This window comes from Oncorhynchus masou, chromosome 19 (genome assembly GCF_036934945.1).
Source record: "Oncorhynchus masou masou isolate Uvic2021 chromosome 19, UVic_Omas_1.1, whole genome shotgun sequence".
Classification (NCBI taxonomy): domain Eukaryota; kingdom Metazoa; phylum Chordata; class Actinopteri; order Salmoniformes; family Salmonidae; genus Oncorhynchus; species Oncorhynchus masou.
This window is the reverse complement of record NC_088230.1, coordinates 1,622,423-1,643,556: the sequence shown is the minus strand read 5'-3', so window position 1 is coordinate 1,643,556 and position 21,134 is coordinate 1,622,423. Positions and strand designations below refer to the sequence as shown.

Genomic DNA, 21,134 nt, shown 5'->3' with positions numbered 1-21,134 from the left:
AATGGATGTCACAAGCAATAACTGTACAGCTATTTTCTACATTAGATAGATTTTCTCATTGGTTTATTTATACTGGTAAACATCAAACAGAAACAACAGCAAAATCAAGAGCCGACTTCTCAGATAGCCTACTGTTTTGTGGCTTTCGTTTTCTCTTTACCAACCAGTCAATTTACAACGGTTCTTGGCCTGACATGACAAATTATGTCTTAATAATAGTAAAAAAACTGGAAAATGGACCACCAATCCTTTATCGAGCCCCATCCACCTGTTGACGTATTGGAATCGTGCCAGTCATCCTGTCTGTGTTGGTTTAGACTGTCGTATCAGTTGCGACAGGAATCCTATGAGCGTGAGTCTTTGGGTGTAATTATGCGATAAAAATGTATCGATTCAACCCGGAGGGCAGTATTAGGCTCAATCAACACCGACGGGTTGCCATGAATGTTGCATTGTGCTGTGTGTCTGCTGCGTCTTGATGAAAACATCCAGCTCTGTCACTAGACTGAGGAGTGCAGCCCAAATGGCACCCTATTCTCTATACAGTGCACTACTTTCGACCAGAGCCCTGGTCAAAAGGTTGAGCACTATAGAGAATCGGGTGCCATTCGGGACACAGCCTGGATACCTTGAGTTCTACATCTCTGCACATTCACAATTCCTCCAAACGCCGCCGCCAAGTTAATTAAGACACATCACCAACTGTCTGAAAAACTGACGACAAGAAATATGTCCATTCATTGTCTACACAGTTATTGTAATCACTTTAAGTAACAGGCAATGTTATAACAAGCTTGATGATCCATCCCTTTTCACCCTCTCTCTAAATGATGCTCGACCTCCAAGAATACTGCATTCAGTACTATATGAACACTTACGGGTGTATCGTGTTAGCCTATATGTTACACAACTCAACATTTTTGTACATGAAGTTGCTTTATACATTTATTTTGTGCCTTTCATTAAAGTTATATCCGAAGCCGCTATACAGATGACTTTGAGAGGATATTTGCTTTTTAGGTAGAAAAACAAATGTGAAACATTTTTAAAACCCTGTTTTGCTGCCTTGTCCTCAGATATACAAGAGGAATCTAAGGCATAAAGTTATTGTATGCTCCACGACGGGCCACAAATCCAATCCAGTAAAACAAAGAGCCTATAAGCCAGTAAAATCCAGATCATAGAGTGCTTTCAAGAAGCCACTCAGATCGGGACAGCTTGTCTCTGCCTCTGCGTATGTTTGCCATTGCACTCTCCAACGTGGGCAATTCTCCACTCATGGACAGACTGCGTTTGGAGCACAAACTCCCGCCAGGTTTTGGCTGCTGCTGTACCAGGCTGACATAGCAGTGCTCCTTGTACGAGTCCACGTTCAGTGAGTGCCGCCGGTTCACCCTCACACCCCCTGCTGGTACAGTCATGTAATGGTGGGAGGAGGCTCCAGGGGGGCGTGGCCGCCTAGCGACCGGCGTCCATTTTGTGGAACAGGCAGGAACAGGTACGGCCAAGGCGGCAGCCATTTTGGCTCCCGACGAGTTATTACGGTTTGTGTTCTCTAACTCCACATCCGTCTGGCCTTCGGCTCGGCGGGCTTCTCCGGGTTTCGAACCTCCGGCGACAGTGAAATCGGCCCGTTTTTGCCTCAGGGTGACCGGGGAGGCAGGGTGCCAGGAGTGGCTGGCTGCGGAAGTAGAGACAGTGCAGTCGGGGATGGAAGGCTTGGTAGATGTGGTGGTGGTTGGGGCTGGGGGTTGCTGCTGCTGCTTGACCGGTTTGCGAGGAGGAAGGGCCACCCTCAGAGACTCCTTGTCCTCCATCTCTGGTTTATCTGGCTGGAGGATCTGCTTGGACAGAGATTTGGACATGGCCTTGGGGACACCGCAGCCCTGGAGCTGACCGTCACTGCTCAGAGATGGGATCTCACCCATCTCCAAAGCCTTATGAAAGAGATTGAGAGAGATTTTATTCATCCCCAGGGAGAAATGACCTCAATATTCATCATCACATCTGTACAATACAAATAATCCAGAGACAGTAGCCCCAAAGAAATACTCAATACTCCTACCTTATCCTCATCGCCTTGGTTACACACTCGGTACCTCACGATGAGGAAGACGATGAAAGCTAAGACGGACGCCACGATGATCCCTCCGATGATAACCACGATGGTCCCTCCCAGGAACTGGGACTGCATGAAGTGGCAGCGGAGGTACTGTGGCTCGGTGGTGAAGCGGACGCACCCCACCACTCGCGTGGCAGTCAGGGAGGTCACCAGGTCATCGTAGATGGCCAGCACACACAGGTCGTACTGTGTACCGGCCGCCAGGTTGTTCACCAGGATACTCTTACTGCTCGAAGGGATCATTCTGGAAATACAGAGAGAGAGATGGATAGCGTGGAATGAAAGAGGTGAGAGCATACTAGACCAACTGTAGACCAATTATACTGTACATTATATTGCAATAACAAAGAGCACAGGGCTGTGGCCTGAAAATGGTAAGAGATGAGAGAATTCCATAAACAGCATTGTCATGAGTGGACGAGTAACAGGGTTGCAGGGGTTCCAATGGTTAAAAAGAGAAAGTAGAATTGCTAATGTGCACTGAAAGGGGTGAAAGAGGAAAAATAATACTTTATTGTCCAAATGAGTTATTTTTACCCCCCGAGACACAAAAACCCCCACTGAGAAGTCGGAGGCATTAACGATGAAAGATTGTATGCACACCCATCTCTCAGAAGAGAAAGTCACAATAGATCCAATGGCTCGGTTGTTGGATCATGGTGCTGTGTGCTTGAAAGACCCGGAGCTGTGGATTTTTTATTCCCAAATGGATCTCTTACGATCAATATACTATATGTACAGTATTTGTTGACTGTCAGTCAACAAAAAAAGTGTGTTCTAAATGGTCACGTCACATTGTATCATGAAGATAAGCTTCAAATATGGAAAGAAAAGAGTTGCCGGATGAAAGGACATTGACTCATTTCTCAGAAGGGGCCTGAAAAATCTTCAGAAGCTTTTTGTAACATTCTGGTTTCTCTTTCATCTCGGCTTCTCCTTACAGCTCAGTGCTGACATTTGATTTTGATTCTATTGGTTAGGTATACTACAGTGGGGCAAAAAAGTATTTAGTCAACCACCAAATGTGCAAGTTCTCCCACTTAAAAAGATGAGAGAGGCCTGTAATTTTCATCATAGGTACACATCAACTATGACAGACAAAATGAGGGGGGAAAATCCAGAAAATCACATTGTAGGATTTTTAATGAATTTATTTGCAAATTATGGTGGAAAACAAGTATTTGGTCACCTACAAACAAGCAAGATTTCTGGCTCTCACAGACCTGTAACTTCTTCTTTAAGAGGCTCCTCTGTCCTCCACTCGTTACCTGTATTAATGGCACCTGTTTGAACTTGTTATCAGTATAAAAGACACCTGTCCACAACCTCAAACAGTCACACTCCAAACTCCACTATGGCCAAGACCAAAGAGCTGTCAAAGGACACCAGAAACAAAATTGTAGACCTGCACCAGGCTGGGAAGACTGAATCTGCAATAGGTAAGCAGCTTGGTTTGAAGAAATCAACTGTGGGAGCAATTATTAGGAAATGGAAGACATACAAGATCACTGATAATCTCCCTTGATCTGGGGCTCCACGCAAGATCTCACCCCGTGGGGTCAAAATGATCACAAGAACGGTGAGCAAAAATCCCAGAACCACACGGGGGGACCTAGTGAATGACCTGCAGAGAGCTGGGACCAAAGTAACAAAGCCTACCATCAGTAACACACTACGCCGCCAGGGACTCAAATCCTGCAGTGCCAGACGTGTCCCCCTGCTTAAGCCAGTACATGTCCAGGACCGTCTGAAGTTTGCTAGAGAGCATTTGGATGATCCAGAAGAAGATTGGGAGAATGTCATATGGTCAGATGAAACCAAAATATAACTTTTTGGGTAAAAACTCAACTCGTCGTGTTTGGAGGACAAAGAATGCTGAGTTGCATCCAAAGAACACCATACCTACTTTGAAGCATGGGGGTGGAAACATCATGCTTTGGGGCTGTTTTTCGGCAAAGGGACCAGGACGACTGATCCGTGTAAAGGAAAGAATTAATGGGGCCATGTATCGTGAGATTTTGAGTGAAAACTTCCTTCCATCAGCATGGGTCTTTCAGCATGACAATGATCCCAAACACACCGCCCGGGCAATGAAGGAGTGTCTTCGTAAGAAGCATTTCAAGGTCCTGGAGTGACCTGGATTTTTTTCTCTCATTTTGTCCGTCATTGTTGAAGTGTACCTTTGATGAAAATTACAGGCCTCTCTCATCTTTTTAAGTGGGAGAACTTGCACAATTGGTAGCTGACTAAATACTTTTTTGCCCCACTGTATATATGCAAAAGTATTTGTATCAATTATGGACCCGCCAAGGCAGCGGCTACTCTAGCCTGGGGTCCAGGAAAATTAAGGCAGTTTATACCATTTTAAAAACATTACAACACATTCACAGATGTCACAACACTCTGTGTGCCCTCAGGCCCCTACTCCACCACTTCCACATATCTACAGTACTAAATCCATGTGTACGTGTGTGTATAGTGCGTATGTTATTGTGTGTGTATGCAGGTGTATGTGTCGCTTCACAGTGCCCGCTGTTCCATAAGGTGTATTTTTATCAGTTTTTTAAATCTAATTTTACTGCTTGCATCAGTTACTTGATGTGGAATAGAGTTCCATGTAGTCATGGCTCTATGTAGTACTGTGCACCTCCCATAGTCTGATCTGGATGTGGGGACTGCGAAGAGACCTCTTGTGGCATGTCTGTTGGGGTATGCATGAGTGTCTGAGCTGTGTGATAGTAGTTCAAACAGACAGCTTGGTGCATTCAACATGTCAATACCTCTCCTAAATACAAGCAGTGATGAAGTCAATTTCTCCTCCACTTTGAGCCCGGAAAGATTAACATGCATATAATTAATATTAGCTCTCTGTGTACATCCAAGGGCCAGCTGTGCTGCCCTGTTCTGAGCCAATTGCAACTTTCCTAAGTCCCTTTTTATGGCACCTGACCACACGACTGAACAGTAGTCCAGGTGCGACAGAACTAGGACCTGTAGGACCTGCCTTGTTGATGGTGATGTTAAGAAGGTAAGCCTTAAGAAGGCTGCTTTATTATGGACAGACTTCTCCCCATCTAAGGTACTGTTGTATCAATATGTTTTGACCATGACTGTTCAACTTGCTCAATTTCCACATTGTTTATTGCAAAATTGAGTTGATGTTTAGGGTTTAGTGAATGATTTGTCCCAAATACAATGCTTTTAGTTTAATAAATATTTAGGACTGACTTATTCCTTGCCACCCACCCTGAAACTAACTGCAGCTCTTTCTTAAGTGTTGTAGTCATTTCACTCACTGTAGTAGATGTATAGTGTTGAGTCTAGAGGTCGACCGATTAATCGGAATGGCAGATTAATTAGGGCCGATTTCAAGTTTTCATAACAATCGGAAATCTGTATTTTTTGGTGCCGATTTTGCCGATGTTTGTATTTATTTTTATACCTTTATTTAATGAGGCAAGTCAGTTAAGAACACATTCTTATTTTCAATGACGGCCTAGGAACAGTGGGTTAACTGCCTTGTTCAGGGGCAGAACGACAGATTTTTACCTTGTCAGCTCAGGGGTTCCAATTTTGCAACCTTACAGTTAACTGATATTACTAGTTTATCTAGTGTGTCCTGCGTTACATATAATCGATGCAACGCTGGGGGATGATTTAACAAAAGTGCATTTGCGAAAAAAGCACAATCGTTGGACGACTGTACCTAACCATAAACACCAAGGCCTTTCTTAAAATCAATACACAGAAGTATATATTTTTAAACCTGCATATTTAGCTAAAAGAAATCCAGGTTAGCAGGCAATATTAACCAGGTGAAATTGTGTAATTTCTCTTGCGTTCATTGCACGCAGAGTCAGGGTATATACAACAGTTTGGGCAGCCTGGCTCATTGCGAACTAATTTGCCAGAATTTTACGTAATTATGACATACATTGAAGGTTGTGCAATGTAACAAGAATATTTAGACTTAGGGATGCCACCCATTTTGGTTTCGTATTTCACTGAAATAATAAGGTTTTGTTTTCAAAATGATAGTTTCTGGATTCGGCCATATTAATGACCAAAGGCTCGTATTTCTGTGTGTTATTATGTTATAATTAATTCTATGATTTGATAGAGCAGTTTGACTGAGCGATGGTAGACACCAGCAGGCTCGTAAGCATTCATTCAAACAGCACTTTCGTGCGTATTGCCAGCAGCTCTTCGCAAGCACAGCGCTGTTTATGACTTCAAGCCTATCAGCCTAATGGCTGGTGTAACCGATGTGAAATGGCTAGCTAGTTAGCTGGGTGTGCGCTAATAGCGTTTCAAACGTCACTCGCTCTGAGACTTGGAGTAGTTATTCCCTTTGCTCTGCAAGGGCTGCGGCTTTTGTAGAGCGATGGATAACAATGCTTTGAGTGTGGCTGTTGTCTATGTGTTCCTGGTTCGAGCCCAGGTACGGGCGAGGAGAGGGACGGAAACTATACTGTTACACTGGCAATACTATAGTGCCTATAAGAACATCCAATTGTCAAAGGTACATGAAATACAAATGGTATAGAGAGAAATAGTCCTATAAATACTATATTACCTACAACCTAAAACCTCTTACCTTGGAATATTGAAGTCTCATGTTAAAAGGGACCACCAACTTTCATATGTTCTCATGTTCTGAGCAAGGAACTCAAATGTTAGCTTTTTTACATGGCACATATTGCACTTTTACTTCTCCAACACTTTGTTTTTGCATTATTTAAACCAAATTGAACATGTTTCATTATTTATTTGAGGCTAAATTGATTTTTATTGACGTATTATATTAAGTTAAAATAAGTGTTCATTCAGTATTTTTGTAATTGTCATTATTCCAAATAAACATTTTTTTTAATCTGCAGTTGTATCGTTATTGGCGTTGAAAAATCATAATCGGTCGACCTCTAATTGAGTCATCCGCATACAGAGACTCACTGGCTTGTCGTTTGTAAAGATTTTAAAAAGTAAGGGGCCTAGATAGCTGCCCTGGGGAATTTCTGATTCTACCTGGATTATGTTGGAAAGGCTTCCGTTAAAGAACAACCTCTGTGTTCTGTTAGACAGGTAACTCTTTATCGAGAGTATAGCATGGGGTGTAAGCCATAACATCCCTTTTTCCAGCAGCAGACTATGATCAATAATGTCAAAAGCTGCACTCAAGTCAGCCCCCACAATCTTTTTATCATAAATTTCTCTTAGCAAATCATTTGTGTAAGTACTGTGCTTGTTGAATGTCCTTCCCTATAAGTGTGCTGAAAGTCTGTTGTCAATTTGTTTACTGTAAAATAGCATTGTATCTGGCCAAACACATTTTTTTCCAAACGTTTACTAAGTGTTGGTAACAGGGTGATTGGCCGGCTGTTTTAGCCAGTAAAGGGGGCTTTACTATTCTTAGATAGCAAAATTACTTTTGCTTCCTTCCAGGCCTGGGGGCACACACTTTATAGTAGGCTTAAATTGAATATATGGCAAATAGGAGTGGCTATATCGTCCGCTATTATCCTCAGTAATTTTGCATCCAAGTTGTCAGACACCGGTGGCTTGTCATTGTTGATAGACAACAATAATTTTTTCACCTCTTCTACACTCACTTTACGGAATTCAAAATTACAATGCTTGTCTTTCATAATTTGGTCAGCTATACTTGGATGTGTAGTGTCAGTGTTTGTTGCTGGAATGTCATGCTTAAGATTGCTAATCTTGCCAATGAAAAAAAATCATTAAAGTAGTTGGCAATATTAGTGGTTTTGTGATGAATTAATGATGGAGCTGATTTGGCCTTTTTTTCCCAAAGCTCCAAAGCTTTTTACTATCATTCATTATGTCATTTATCTGTGTTTCATAGTGTATGTGGTCACCCGTTCAAATGAGTGGATTCGGTTATTTCAGCCACTCAGGTGTATAAAATCGAGCTCACAGCCATGCAATCTCCATAGACAAACCTTGGCAGTAGAATGGCCTTACTGAACAGCTCAGTGACTTTCAACATTGCACCAGCATAGAATGCCACCTTTCCAACATGTCTGTCCTACTAAAGCTGCCCTGGTCAACTGTAAGTACTGTTATTGTGAAGTGGAAATGTCTCAGAGCAACATGATTTTGAATGAGATTTTCGACGAGCAGGTGTCTACATATATTTGCTTATGTAGTGAACATGTTTTGTGTAGGGGTCGTTCCACGAAATGAGTGCCTTTTGCGTTCCTTTGATATTTTAGGAAGAAAGGACAAATCTAGAATTTTACAAGCCCTTTAAATGAAATGCCCTTTTATATAGACTACATGGAACATTCTATAAATCTGTCACTCATTTTAAGGTCATGAACTGAATTCTTTTCAAAAGAAACATTGAACATCGTATAGTCAAATCATAGCGTAAAAGCAGGTGAGCTGGTTTTCCTCTTTTAGACCATTTTCTGGTGTTTTGTGGTGAAAAACGAGGCGTGTTGAGCATGACACATCAACCCTGTTACCCATAAAAAGTCAGGCAAAAGAAAATTAACAATGTAATATTTTTTGTGAAGCTTGCATTTAATTGCCACTCCCTGTTACACACAACAAGCTTCCATTCCCCCTGTCACAAGGAGATTTATGGAGGATTTAAGATAAATTCATCAAAACTGTTACTTTATTTGGTACTTAATAGGCACTTACTATAGTCTTTTTTTTACCTCTTGAGATGGGAAAACATGTTTTTTATTAAGTTGAACATGACAGAATGTAAACGTTTTCTCCAAGTTATTCAAAAGGCACCTAATTGCTGGAATGACCCTGTACTGTATATGTACTGCAAGTCACTGAACATGAATGTCAGTAAATTATTTACTTCATCCGGTTAGAGTAACAGCCCGTCAAACAATGAAACTTTGCACATTTGACATTTGAATACATTTTTCAACAACTTAAACACCCCTCAACACCATCAGGAATACTACAACAGACCATTGTGCCTAGTTCTTGTTTGTTCTCATTCGAAATGAGGCATCAATATCACTCATCAAAAAACAGCCAAGGCTCACCTGTAAACCAGAGAGTCATCGTAGGTTCCGTTGTATTGGATCTGGAACATTCGGATGCCTGGTATACTCCTCTGGAAGTTGAACCTGACCAGGACGGAGGTAGACGTGGCCTCGGTGATCACCACCTTCTTCTCCTGGCTCGTCTTCGTGTTTCCCAGTGGCACCATGCCTCCGCCCTCCCCACCAACACCCGTCTTCATTACCGTGGCGATATCAGAAGAACCTGGGTTCGGTTCCTTCTTCACAGTACTGTTGGTGATGTGTGGGAGTTTGACGATCACCAGGTCCACAGTTTGTTGAGCCTCCCCGGCCGGGTTGGAGGCAACACAGGTGAAGGAGCCTGATGGAGCGATTGAGAACATTTTTTTTTTTTTTTACAAATTTGTATTTTTTGTTAGGGGGGGTTGAAGGTACATTATCCATGTTAAATTATATGTTTATTAAAACATGTACCAGTAGGCTGCTACTCAAAAGAAGAAATAAACCAAGTAAGAAAAACATCATGTTTACATGTTTACATATTTTTACATAATACTCATCTCATATATACAGTTGAAGTCAGAAGTTTACATACACTTAGGTTGGAGTCATTAAAACTAGTTTTTCAACCACTCCACAAATGTCTTGTTAACAAACTATAGTTCTGGCAAGTCAGTTAGGACATCTACTTTGTGCATGACACAAGTCATTTTTCCAACAATTGTTTACAGACATGTTATATCAATTATAACTCACTGTATCACAATTCCAGTGGGTCAGAAGTTTACATACACTAAGTTGACTGTGCCTTTAAACAGCTTGGAAAATTCCAGAAAATGATGTCATGGCTTAAGAAGCTTCTGATAGGCTAATTCACATCATTTGAGTCAATTGGAGGTTTACCTGTGGCATTATTTCAAGGCCTACCTTCAAACTCAGTGCCTCTTTGCTTGACATCATGGGAAAATCAAAAGAAATCAGCCAAGACTTCCATGGGAAAAATTGTAGACCTCCACAAGTCTGGTTCATCCTTGGGAGCAATTTCCAAACGCCTGAAGGTACCACGTTCATCTGTACAAACAATAGTGTGCAAGTATAAACACCATGGAACCATGCAGCTGTCATACCGCTCAGGAAGGAGACGAGTTCTGTCTCCTACAGATGAACATACCTTGGTGCGAAAAGTGCAAATCGATCCCAGAACAACAGCAAAGGACCCTGTAAAGATGCTGGAGGAAACGGGTACAAAAGTATCGATGTCCACAGTAAAACAAGTCCTATATCAACATAACCTGAAAGGCCGCTCAGCAAGGAAGAAGTCAAGAAAGAAGGAAGAAGCCAAAACCACCATAAAAAAAGCAACTTTTTGTAGAAATGTCCTCTGGTCTGATGAAACAAAAATAGAACTGTTTGGCCATAATGACCCTCAATATATTTGAAGGAAAAGGGGGAGGCTTGCAAGCCGAATAACACCATCCCAACTGTGAAGCACGGGGGTGGCAGTATCATGTTGTGGGGGTGCTTTGCTGCAGGAAGGACTGGTGCAATTCACAAAATAGATGGCATCATGAGGAGGAAAATTATGTGGATATATTGAAGCAACATCTCAAGGCATAAGTCAGGAAGTTAAAGCTTGGTCGCAAAGGGTCTTCCAAATGCACAATGACCCCAAGCATACTTCCAAAGTTGTGGCAAAATGGCTTAAGGACAGCAAAGTCAAGGTATTTGTGTGGCCATCACAAAGCCCTGACCTCAATCCTATAGAACATTTGTGGGCAGAACTGAAAAAGCATGTAAAAGCAAGGAGGCCAACAAACAGGACTCAGTTACACCAGCTCTGTCAGGAGGAATGGGCCAAAATTCACCCAACTTATTGTGGGAAGCTTGTGGAAGGCTACTTGAAACGTTTGACCCAAGTTAAACAATTTAAAGGCAATGCTACCAAATACTAATTGAATGCATGTAAACTGTATGTAAACTTCTGACCCACTGGGAATGTAATGAAAGAAATAAAAGCTGAAATAAATAATTGTCTCTACTATTATTCTGACATTTCACATTCTTAAAATTAAGTGGTGATCATAACGGTCCTAAGACAGGGAATTTTTACTTGGATTAAATGTCAGGTATTGTGAAAAACTGAGTTTAAATTTATTTGGCCAAGATGTATGTAAACTTCCAACTTCAACTGTGTATTCTGTCCTATTCTACTGTATCTATGCCCAATTTTGCACGCCCAATTTTTCAGTTTTTGATTTGTTAAAAAAGTTTGAAATATCCAATAAATGTCGTTCCACCTCATGATTGTGTCCCACTTGTTGTTGATTCTTCACAAAAAAATACAGTTTTATATCTTTATGTTTGAAGCCTGAAATGTGGCAAAAGGTCGTAAAGTTCAAGGGGGCCGAATACTTTCGCAAGGCACTGTATATATAGAGAGAGAGAGCAAGAGCGAGATGTGTTGGGCTTAAGCCAAGATTATTCTTTACAGAGTCAAGGATACTTGTCCAGGGCTCAATTGTTCCTTGACTAGCACCATTTATTCTCGCTGTCGATAATTCTAATGTTATAGCTTCTAATAGTAACTGTATTCACGTATGAATTGGAAGAGAGTGAGGTGATTGCAAGAGCCAACATCTTTTTTGCAGCAGCAGCAGCAGCAGCAGTAATCGTCTTTGATTGATTGAGAGATTCAAGGAGCTATCATAGTTAAGTACCATAACAGACGCAAAGCATAGAATATTTACATTTATATAATTCATAATGAATTTTGTGACTTTGCCCCAGAAGCATTTAACTGCAGGGCACTCTCACATCATACGGAGGAATGTTCCGAGCTGATTTAGGGGACACAGTGAACAGTTGGTGTTAAATACAGTCTGTAAACAAACTTAAAATGGATATGTTTATGGTTCGGGTTACAGGATGCCAAGGTCATATTTTTTTCCATATTCTGCTCAAGTTAAAAGGTTGTTCAGATTTTAAAAAGTTGTTTATATATTATAGAAACCAGTCCTTTTTGAGAAACTAGATCAATTATTTATAAATCCCATCATTGGACGGTTCAGTATTTGGGTTTCCCAATGGACTCTATAAGCCAGCATTGCTGTAAATATATAAATACATGATTTGCCTGGTAATGGGTGAAGTTTTGGCGGATGGATAATTGTTTTTCAATGTTGAAACTTCATTAACATTCACAACTCTATGAGCGTTTATTAGCTCTCCTGTTTCCTTTAAAACAAAAGGGAGAACTAAATGCAACGGGAGAGCAGAGGTCATCGTAGGATCATTTTGATACTGAAAAACCAGAGCATACAAACAGAAACACTCAACATAGTCGACCACAACAGACGTTTCAATGACACCCACCTGAGTCCTTCACAGTGGTGATGAGGATGTCCAGAGTCCCGTCACTGTGCACCACGGCCCGGGAGGAATTGGACATGAGCCGGCCGTCTGGCGCAATCCAGTGGATGATGGGGTCTGGGTCGCCCCTGGCCTTACAGCGCAGAGCTACACTCTGACCCTCCAGCGCTCGCAGCTCCTGGAGATGGTTAGATGGTGGTAGGGTTAGCGATATTACCGTGATAGGTATTGAATGATTAAAACAGTTATCGTGGTTAGCAGTAGCATGATAATCGATGTTTGACAATTATTGCAATAAATGTGTTTATTCTGGAAAGGGATGACATGATGATCAAAATGTCATTAATTATCATATTCAAAAAGTGTGTTCAGTGATATACAGGATAGTTACTTTTTTGTCAGTGTCAAATAGCATGATAAAAACAGCTATAATGCTTCTGTTATCAGTGGATAATATCAATCCTCTTGACAAATGATCTTATTATCATCTCAGCCTTACCTGGGAGTGTCTGGTGATGAGAGGCGGCTCACAGAGGAACTCTTCTTCAGACACGGTCCAGAAGTACCGTCCAGCCAGGTGCTGCGGAGCCGCACACGTCTCCAGATCATCCTCCCGCCTCAGCCTCCTCAGCCACAGCAGCTCACAGTTACACCTCAGTGGGTTCCCCCCAAAACTCAACGCGAATGACGACGGACCCATGCTTCCTGACGTGGCCAGAACCCCAGCCCGCTGGAACACAGGGTCTGGCGGAAGCTTCTGGAGCTTGTTGGAGGTGACGTCAAGTCGTTTGAGCTTCTGCAGGCCGGAGAAGGTTCCTATAGGGATGTAGCTAAGCATGTTGTGGTCCAAGCCCAGGGTGTGGAGGCTGGTCATTCTCTGGATGGCCACCCAGGGGGTGCTTTCCAAGTTGTTGTAGGACAGATCTAACTCCTCTAGAGCCGTGAGATCATTGAAGGCCCCAATGTGGATATGAATCAGTTGGTTGTTGTTAAGAATGAGATGGTGAAGTTTGGACATCCCACTGAAGGTGTCGTTGGTGAGCCTCGTCAGACGGTTGCTGTCCAAGTGCAAGGCCCTGAGGTTCTCCAGATCTTTAAAGGCGTGAGGCGAGATGGAACCGATGGTGTTCCGAGACAACGTCAGGTCCTGAAGCTTGGTCATGTTGGCAAAGTCCCGCTGTTTGATGCTCGTGACGAAGTTGTCGCCCAGACGCATCTCGACGGTGTGCCGGTCGATGTTTGGCGGGACGAAGAGGAGGCCCTTCTTGTCGCAGAGGGTTGCCAGGTTGGGGTTGAGCATCTGGCAGACGCAGCGTTTTGGGCACAGCTGGACCTTGTGGGCCTTTACAGCCATGCCAAGGACCATCAGGTAAACTAGCAGGGTCTCCATCAGGCTTTCCAGTCAGGCTAACACACCTGGCCAGATAAGAAAGAGAAAGAATTGTAATATCCTATGTGGAGTTGGATAGAGATAACCCCAAGACACTGATCTAAGGTAATTTCCGCCTAAATAGGAGACAACATAGAAAGGATATTAATTACATGCAGTTGGATGAAGTTTCACCAGACTGATCTAAGGTCTGTTTTATTTTCTCCTGATAGGATGGCTGCGTACGCTGGAATAGAGACTGGAGAGAAAATATTGTATTTGTTCATTTGGGTACAGCTACTCTTCCTGGATCCTGGGGTCCACTCAAATCACAAAACAAAGCAATCATATACACCCACACAAAAACAACGAAGTAGAGACGAGAGAGACAGAATTGTATTTGGATTTCCATTAGCTGTTACTTTATCCAGAGCTACTCGTCCTGGGGTTCAGACAAAACAGAACAAAACAATCATACACCCAGACAAAAACAATGCCAGAGAGAGCAAAGTATTCTACTCGGAATCCTTAGACATTAGAAAAAGAGCTCCGCGGGTAGTCTAGTGAGTAGCGGGGGATACTGCAGCTGGAGTGCAGAGAGAGTTCGCCTAACTACACCTGCTCATAATGAGTTATATAACTCATTCTTATTGGCTACATGTACAGTAAACATGAATCTACCATGCGTGTCTCATGGTTCTTGATTACGGGAGGAAGGTACAATGTCCAACGCCTAAAGATCTCACAACAACAGCACAACTCAAAAGCCTAACCTTTAGAGACAGAATGTTTTTCCTGCTTTGTCATCATTGGTTTTTCTTTGGTCCTCGGGTGGCAGGTAGCCTAGTGGCTAGAGCGTTGGGCCGCAAGGTGGCTGGATTGAATCCCTGAGCGGACACGGTACAAATCTGTTGTTCTGCAGCCTGAACATGGCAGTTACCTACTGTTCCCTGGTAAGCTGTCATTGTAAATAAGAATTGATTCTGATCTGACTTGCCTGGTTGAATAAAAAAAAAATGTTTTAAATAACTGAGGTAATATCTCTGCGTCTTGAATAATGTGTCAGTATAAATGCGTTTTTAGCCGACTAAAAGCCTGGAAGCTCTCTGTAAACCTTCAAAAGCTTTTCTCACCTGCAGCTTTTGATATAGAATCTGTAAAACAATAACCTTGACTGTCAAAATAGTTTGAGGAATTTGAAGAATGTCTCAAAATTCTCAGAATGTGTCAGGGAAGGAAGGATTCTGCAGATGGAACATGAGTGACAAACTGCCATGGGGGAACGTTCTGTTGGAACGCTAACGGAGACGGAGGCCTGGCGGGAACATAGTGACAACACCTGTCATCCGACAGCTGTAAAACACATCCCGGCCTGACGACTAAAGGGAAAAGGTTGCCGCCCAGGAGTGTGCGGCCCGACAATAAAAACAGGAACACAGTGATATCATTTTAGAGAGAGCAGAGCACACACTGTCTCCCTGGTCTGACATTTCAATGAACGCCACGCTACATAAAAATCCCACTTTTCTTGGAGAACAGGTTTATGCCCTTGTTTTACAGGACGTTTTTAACCACGAACGAGTAACAGTTATAGAAATGTGTTTACTCTCGGTCCTGGCTGGTGCTGGTGAGAGGGGAGTGGTAGCCCTCGCAGTGAGGGCCGAAGTAAGTCGATGACAAATGGACTGTGGTGTAATTGTTAAATGGACAAGTTATGACACTCCTTAAGCATGGCGAACGACTGCCAGATCGTGACCCAAACTGAGGAAAGACGGCTGGTGGTGTGTGGGTGTGAGAGAGAGAGAATGTGTAATGGGAGAGTGTGTGTGTGTGTGTGTGTGTGTGTGTGTGTGTGTGTGTGTGTGTGTGTGTGTGTGTGTGTGTGTGTGTGTGTGTGTGTGTGTGTGTGTGTGTGTGTGTGTGTGTGTGTGTGTGTGTGTGTGTGTTGAGGGGTTGGGTGTTTGTCTGTTTTTGTGATGGTGGTTGCGTGTGTAGGTGGGTTTGCATGTGTGTAGGTGTGTGTGCTTTTCTGTGTGTGAAAGAGAGATTGCGAGTTAGTATGCGTGTGAGTGTGTTTATGCGTGCGTGTCAACCAGCCTTCTGCTTTGCTCCGGATGGCACAGCCTCTGGATGTGCAATGAGGCAGAGAGGGCCTGCTCCTTCCCGACTCAAATGGCAATGGAGACGCGATATTGATTCACTCCGTAGAGATGGGGCCTTTTTCGCCGGTGATAACTCAGCCAAACGTGAAGAGAATGGTTGAGACGGTTATCACTGCGAAATTCGTTTTGTGAGGACAAAAGTACAACCCCGTCGCCAAGACATGATGAGCAGCAGGAAATACATGTCGGCGCCTGTTTCCCTAATTTGCATTTAATTACGGTGGGGTTTCTACACAGCAATTTGCATAGCAGGTCACATTCATCCCCTAGATGAACAAATAACTAGATAATCAATCAATGATTTAATCAATGCTTTACTCAAACTTAGAATGTCAAACCTTAGATAATATAGAGAACACTTTCAGACACGCACACACAAATGCACACTCTCTCTCTCTCTCTCACACACACACACACACACACACACACACACACACACACACACACACACACACACACACACACACACACACACACACACACACACACACACACACACACACACACACACACACACACACACACACACACACACACACACACACACACACACACACACACACACACACACACACACATGGGAGGATTATTCCTAATAGAAAGCAGCTTGGTAGACATCAACCTTTACAGTGACACTCAAGCGCAATGGCAGCAGCAGAGGCATACTACTGTTTTAGTGGAGGGTATCTATGCTCTCCCTGGGGCAGCGATCATCCAGAAAAGCCTTATACAGCATCCTACACACACTCTCTCTCTCACACACACACACACACACACACATAAACACACTTCTGCAGCAGGCAGGCAGCTGGGCCAGTTGGGTCATGAGGGATCTGTTTTCAGATGGTCTAACGTATGCTGGGCCTCATATAGAGAAAGCCTCTACTGCATCATCACATTGCTGCTGGGCTGTGGGCCATGGGCTTGGATCTGGGGGGGGGGGGTGAGAGAGTGAGAGAGAGAGAGAGAGAGAGAGAGAGAGAGAGGGGGGAGAGAGAGAAAGAGAGAGAGAGAGAGAAAGAGAACAAATGCTTGTCATGCCTACAGATGAAACTTCTGCATAGGGGCCCTGTCTCACCAAGGTACTGCAGAGACACAGCTAGATACTGCATTCTCCATCGGAAGGAAAATGCTTTCAGTACATGTATTGAGGTTGTGGCACGAAACTGATATTTCATATTTTATAAGGAGAAACACATTAGGGGCTTGGTAGCATTACAGATACCATCATGCTGATATAAACACTTTCTGATTTGTTGACCTGGAGGGAATTGTTCACCACATGAAATGAGTTAGTGTTTGATTCAAAACATTCCTTAATTAAACTTGAAAATTGCTGTCGAATGGTTTAAGTATGTCCTGAACACACCATCAGCCTATATGTGTGTGTGTGTGTGCGTGCATGCGTGTGTGTGTGTGCACATGCGAGAGCGAGTCAGAGAAAGAGTATGTGTGGGTGGGTGTGTGAGACAGAGAGTGTGTGTTTGTTGGAATACCAATTTACATCAGTGTCTGCCAATGCGATGTGCTAGGTCTAGGGTGACATCCTTGATACCATGGCAACACCAAAACCTCACTTTGGGATGGCATGTATTTAAAGGTTCATTCTCAGACAACCGAATACTGCGTTGAGCCGGTACTATTGTCCCACAGCTTTCCTTGGCCTATTGGATTCCAATGCTACTACGGCAGGTCCATAAATAACATCTGCTGTTTTGTTTGCCATTTGGGGGGTCATACTTTGATGAGGTCCGAATTATGGAGGAAAAGGTCAAATACATTTAGCGTGGCCTAATGAATGGGGTGACTGAATCCAACTGATCTTATAGCTCTCTCTCTATTTCTCTCTTTCTCTTTCTCTCTCTCTCTCTCTTTCTCTTTCTCGCTCACACACACCGTCAGATCGAGCTACACAGAGGCATAAAATAATGCTTCAATCCTTTCCTTTACTTCCCATTGATATTAGATAGGTACCGTAGGTAACATGGCTGAGGTGACCTAAACCGTGGATGTAATGAGCTGCCCGCTATGTTCTCCAGTCGAGGAGATCCCAAAGAACTGTAGGGTCTGAGGTGGCACGGGTTCAGTTTCAGAATGAAGAGGGACGTCGTAGCAAGCTGAGTGAACAGGCCCCTCTCTATCAATAGAATTGTCTTCAGTGCTTTTAGAAACTTCTTGTTAGGCCTCCTTTTCCCTTTTGGCGTGAAGATCCAAAAATGCATCTGTTGTTTTTCACCCTTTAGAGGGAATATATTGTTTCTCCTGGCAAATACATCCAATCTTATGAGTCGACTAATCAATAGGCCCACTGTTTGCCTTCCCCCCCTTTCTTACTGAATATGCTGTGCATTCAGCAAGGCTACTGTGAGGTAAGCAATGTAAATTAGGTGGATGTGCTCACTCTACTGTAGCCCAAGCCACAGCTCCTTGGATGCGTTGGTGGTGGAAGGAACTATACTACACAGCCCTCTCTTTTTAGACCATCAATCATGTTAGTGAAAGACATAAGCAGCCAGGATGAATGTTTCGGCGTGATACGGAATGTTGTGATCAGAGAGCGTTGTAGCCTTTCGAGCAGTCAGCAAACAGAAGCATTATAATCAGGCCTACAGGGTGCTTTGGTGTGGCAGTTACAATGGTGCCTCAGGCTACCATGCATAATCAAATAGATGATAACCAACACCAGACACAAAAAGATTAAACACGTTGATAAGTTATTAGGGCCACATATTCACATTTCAGAGAACTGTATCAACATACATCCGTATTGAACTGTACCTTGTCCAATCTTTCATTGGGTTACTCAACCCAGGCTTTTTTATTAAACAAGATAACAAGTGAATGACTCATTTGCATTCCAGTAAGGGCTGTTTACGGCTAATATTTTGTTTGTGGTCATATTTCATTCTCTCTTACCACTCTGCAAGTTATTTTAGTTGGAATGACAAGATCCCATATAATGCTGAGCACAAGCGCAGTCATTTCACATCTTAATTCAATCTGATGTGATCCACCATGCATCTGTAAGTGGACAAGACGATAATTGATACATTACATGATTTTCAGTTTCAACTCGACAAAAAACCTCAGCATGCAAGCACGGGGGTTCTATAAATACAATTTGTAATCTGACCGTTTTGCTCATCATCTGATGGGATTTCTTTTGACCTTGCGGTGTTATAGCCTAGCTTTTCAAAGATCTAGGCGCATGACAGCTGTCTTTAGGAGATTCCTCACCTTTTCAGATATCCCGCCGTGAGGCAATGAGGATGGGAGCCTAATTGCAGTAAAAACCGTACTGCTGCTCCCCATGCAATTTCTTCAAAGCCGATTACCCAAAAGAGTTCAACAGCAATGCAATATATTTAAGGCTATACAAATATTGCTTAAAGTTTACCTTGAAGACGGAGCATCAACCCTGTTCAATCTGGGGTAGTAGGCCTACCGCGTAAATTCTTCCGCAAATGCTGTTATGAGCGCCAAAACATTTTGACAGAATTCTGTGTAATGTAAATGGTGGTTCCTTGAGCCGACTCAGGTCTCCCAAAAATGTGCGCTGGATCCTAATATAGTCTGTGAGAATGGCCTTCGAAACCAGCGATGCCCTTCAAGAAATCCATGACCATAGAAAGCAACATTCCAACGCCTTACTTACTTCCCCCGGTGTATCTACGTGGGAAATGCTCGCTTGGTGTTGGCTATCTAAAAGAAAACTGCAGGAGAATGAGGTCCCGCTATCGCTTTGATTCTACAGCTTTCCAGCTACACCACACTCGGACGGCATGAACCGTTTAATAGCAGAGAAAACGCCTTTGTAGCGATACGGCGCTGTCTACTGACTGCTGGTGCTGCATTCGGATCGCGTAGAAGTCAGATGTTCGCATCGCTTTTTCTCAGCAGGTCTGCAGGTGACATGCGGGCTCAAAGCAACCTAGTCAGACTGACACCCCGCTAGATCCTCTCTGTCCTCCGGTCCGGGCGTCACACAAGTCGTGGACTATACTATCAACCTTTACCCGCCAGCGAGCCAGCTCAATTTCGCGGGTGACCAGAGGTGCACTGCTGTGCTTGGAATGGTAATCGAGGGCGCCCCCCAGCACTAGGGCCATTTGTGCATCCATCCACAGACAGACAGACAGTTGCAATGCCTCCCAGCACAATCTTGCACCTGTATGCTGATTATTTAAATTAGTAGGCTGTATGAACTCAGCTTCACATCTGACAATGCAGTGCCCCTATAGTAGGCTATATGGAAATACTGTATTAATCACCATGCTGTTATTCATTTATCATCACAATGATTATGAGCTGAACACATTTATAAGCAATCATTAAGCCAATTAAGCTCAATGATTTGATGCAGTGACATACAAACACAATTTAAGAATTGATCTGGTGCAGGCACCTCTGCAAACAAGCAAGCACACAAATAACCAAAAATGTATAGGCTATTGAACATGTGGTGAAATAATAGCCTTAAAATGTGTATGATCTATTGGCAAACTGAAAGATTACCATATGCTAATTTCAAAAGCTTTCAAGAGATGCCCAGGTAGTTGGGTACCAACATGACTACTTCTGCGTTCAATGAGGTCACAAGAAAATGGCAGGTTGGCTGTAACCATCTTGGCACTCTCTGACCTGTCTTTGGCACCCACTCCTCAGGCCAAAGCACAGGGCTAGCCAAAGGCTACTGCTGCTGTGGTTATGTAACGGAGGTGGTTCGGTGACTCAGGGTAGCCTAGTGGTTAGAGGGGTGGCAGGGTAGCCTAGTGGTTAGAGTGTTGGACTAGTAACCGAAAGGTTGCAAGTTCAAATTCCTGAGCTGACAAGGCACACATCTGTTGTTCTGCCCCTGAACAAGGCAGTTAACCCACTGTTCCTAGGCTGTCATTGAAATTAAGAATTTGTTCTTAACTGACTTGCCTAGTTAAATAAAGATTAAAATCACAACCTTGCTTGAGACCTAAATATTTGTGTTAGCTACCTGAGCTAATGTGTAGGTTTTAGCCCCGCTTACACGGTATTGTGACGTGCCGAAGATGACCTGGGATGATACATCGTAGGTCATGTCATCTTCTGATCTTATTCTGCACTTC

General features: G+C 43.2%; 1 protein-coding gene across 1 annotated transcript; it reads right to left on the bottom strand.

Annotated features, from left to right (window-relative positions):
- Positions 1-56: 56 nt before the first annotated feature.
- Positions 57-20,010, bottom strand: LOC135505707 (leucine-rich repeat and fibronectin type-III domain-containing protein 5-like). Its single transcript, XM_064924765.1, has 6 exons — positions 19,433-20,010; positions 13,004-13,920; positions 12,508-12,682; positions 9,157-9,496; positions 2,066-2,366; positions 57-1,937 (listed from the first exon to the last, which is right to left on the bottom strand). The coding sequence occupies exons 2-6, from the start codon at positions 13,892-13,894 to the stop codon at positions 1,179-1,181; spliced, it is 2,466 nt and encodes an 821-aa protein (XP_064780837.1). The 5' UTR covers positions 13,895-13,920; positions 19,433-20,010; the 3' UTR covers positions 57-1,178.
- Between the last annotated feature and the right edge of the window lie 1,124 nt (positions 20,011-21,134).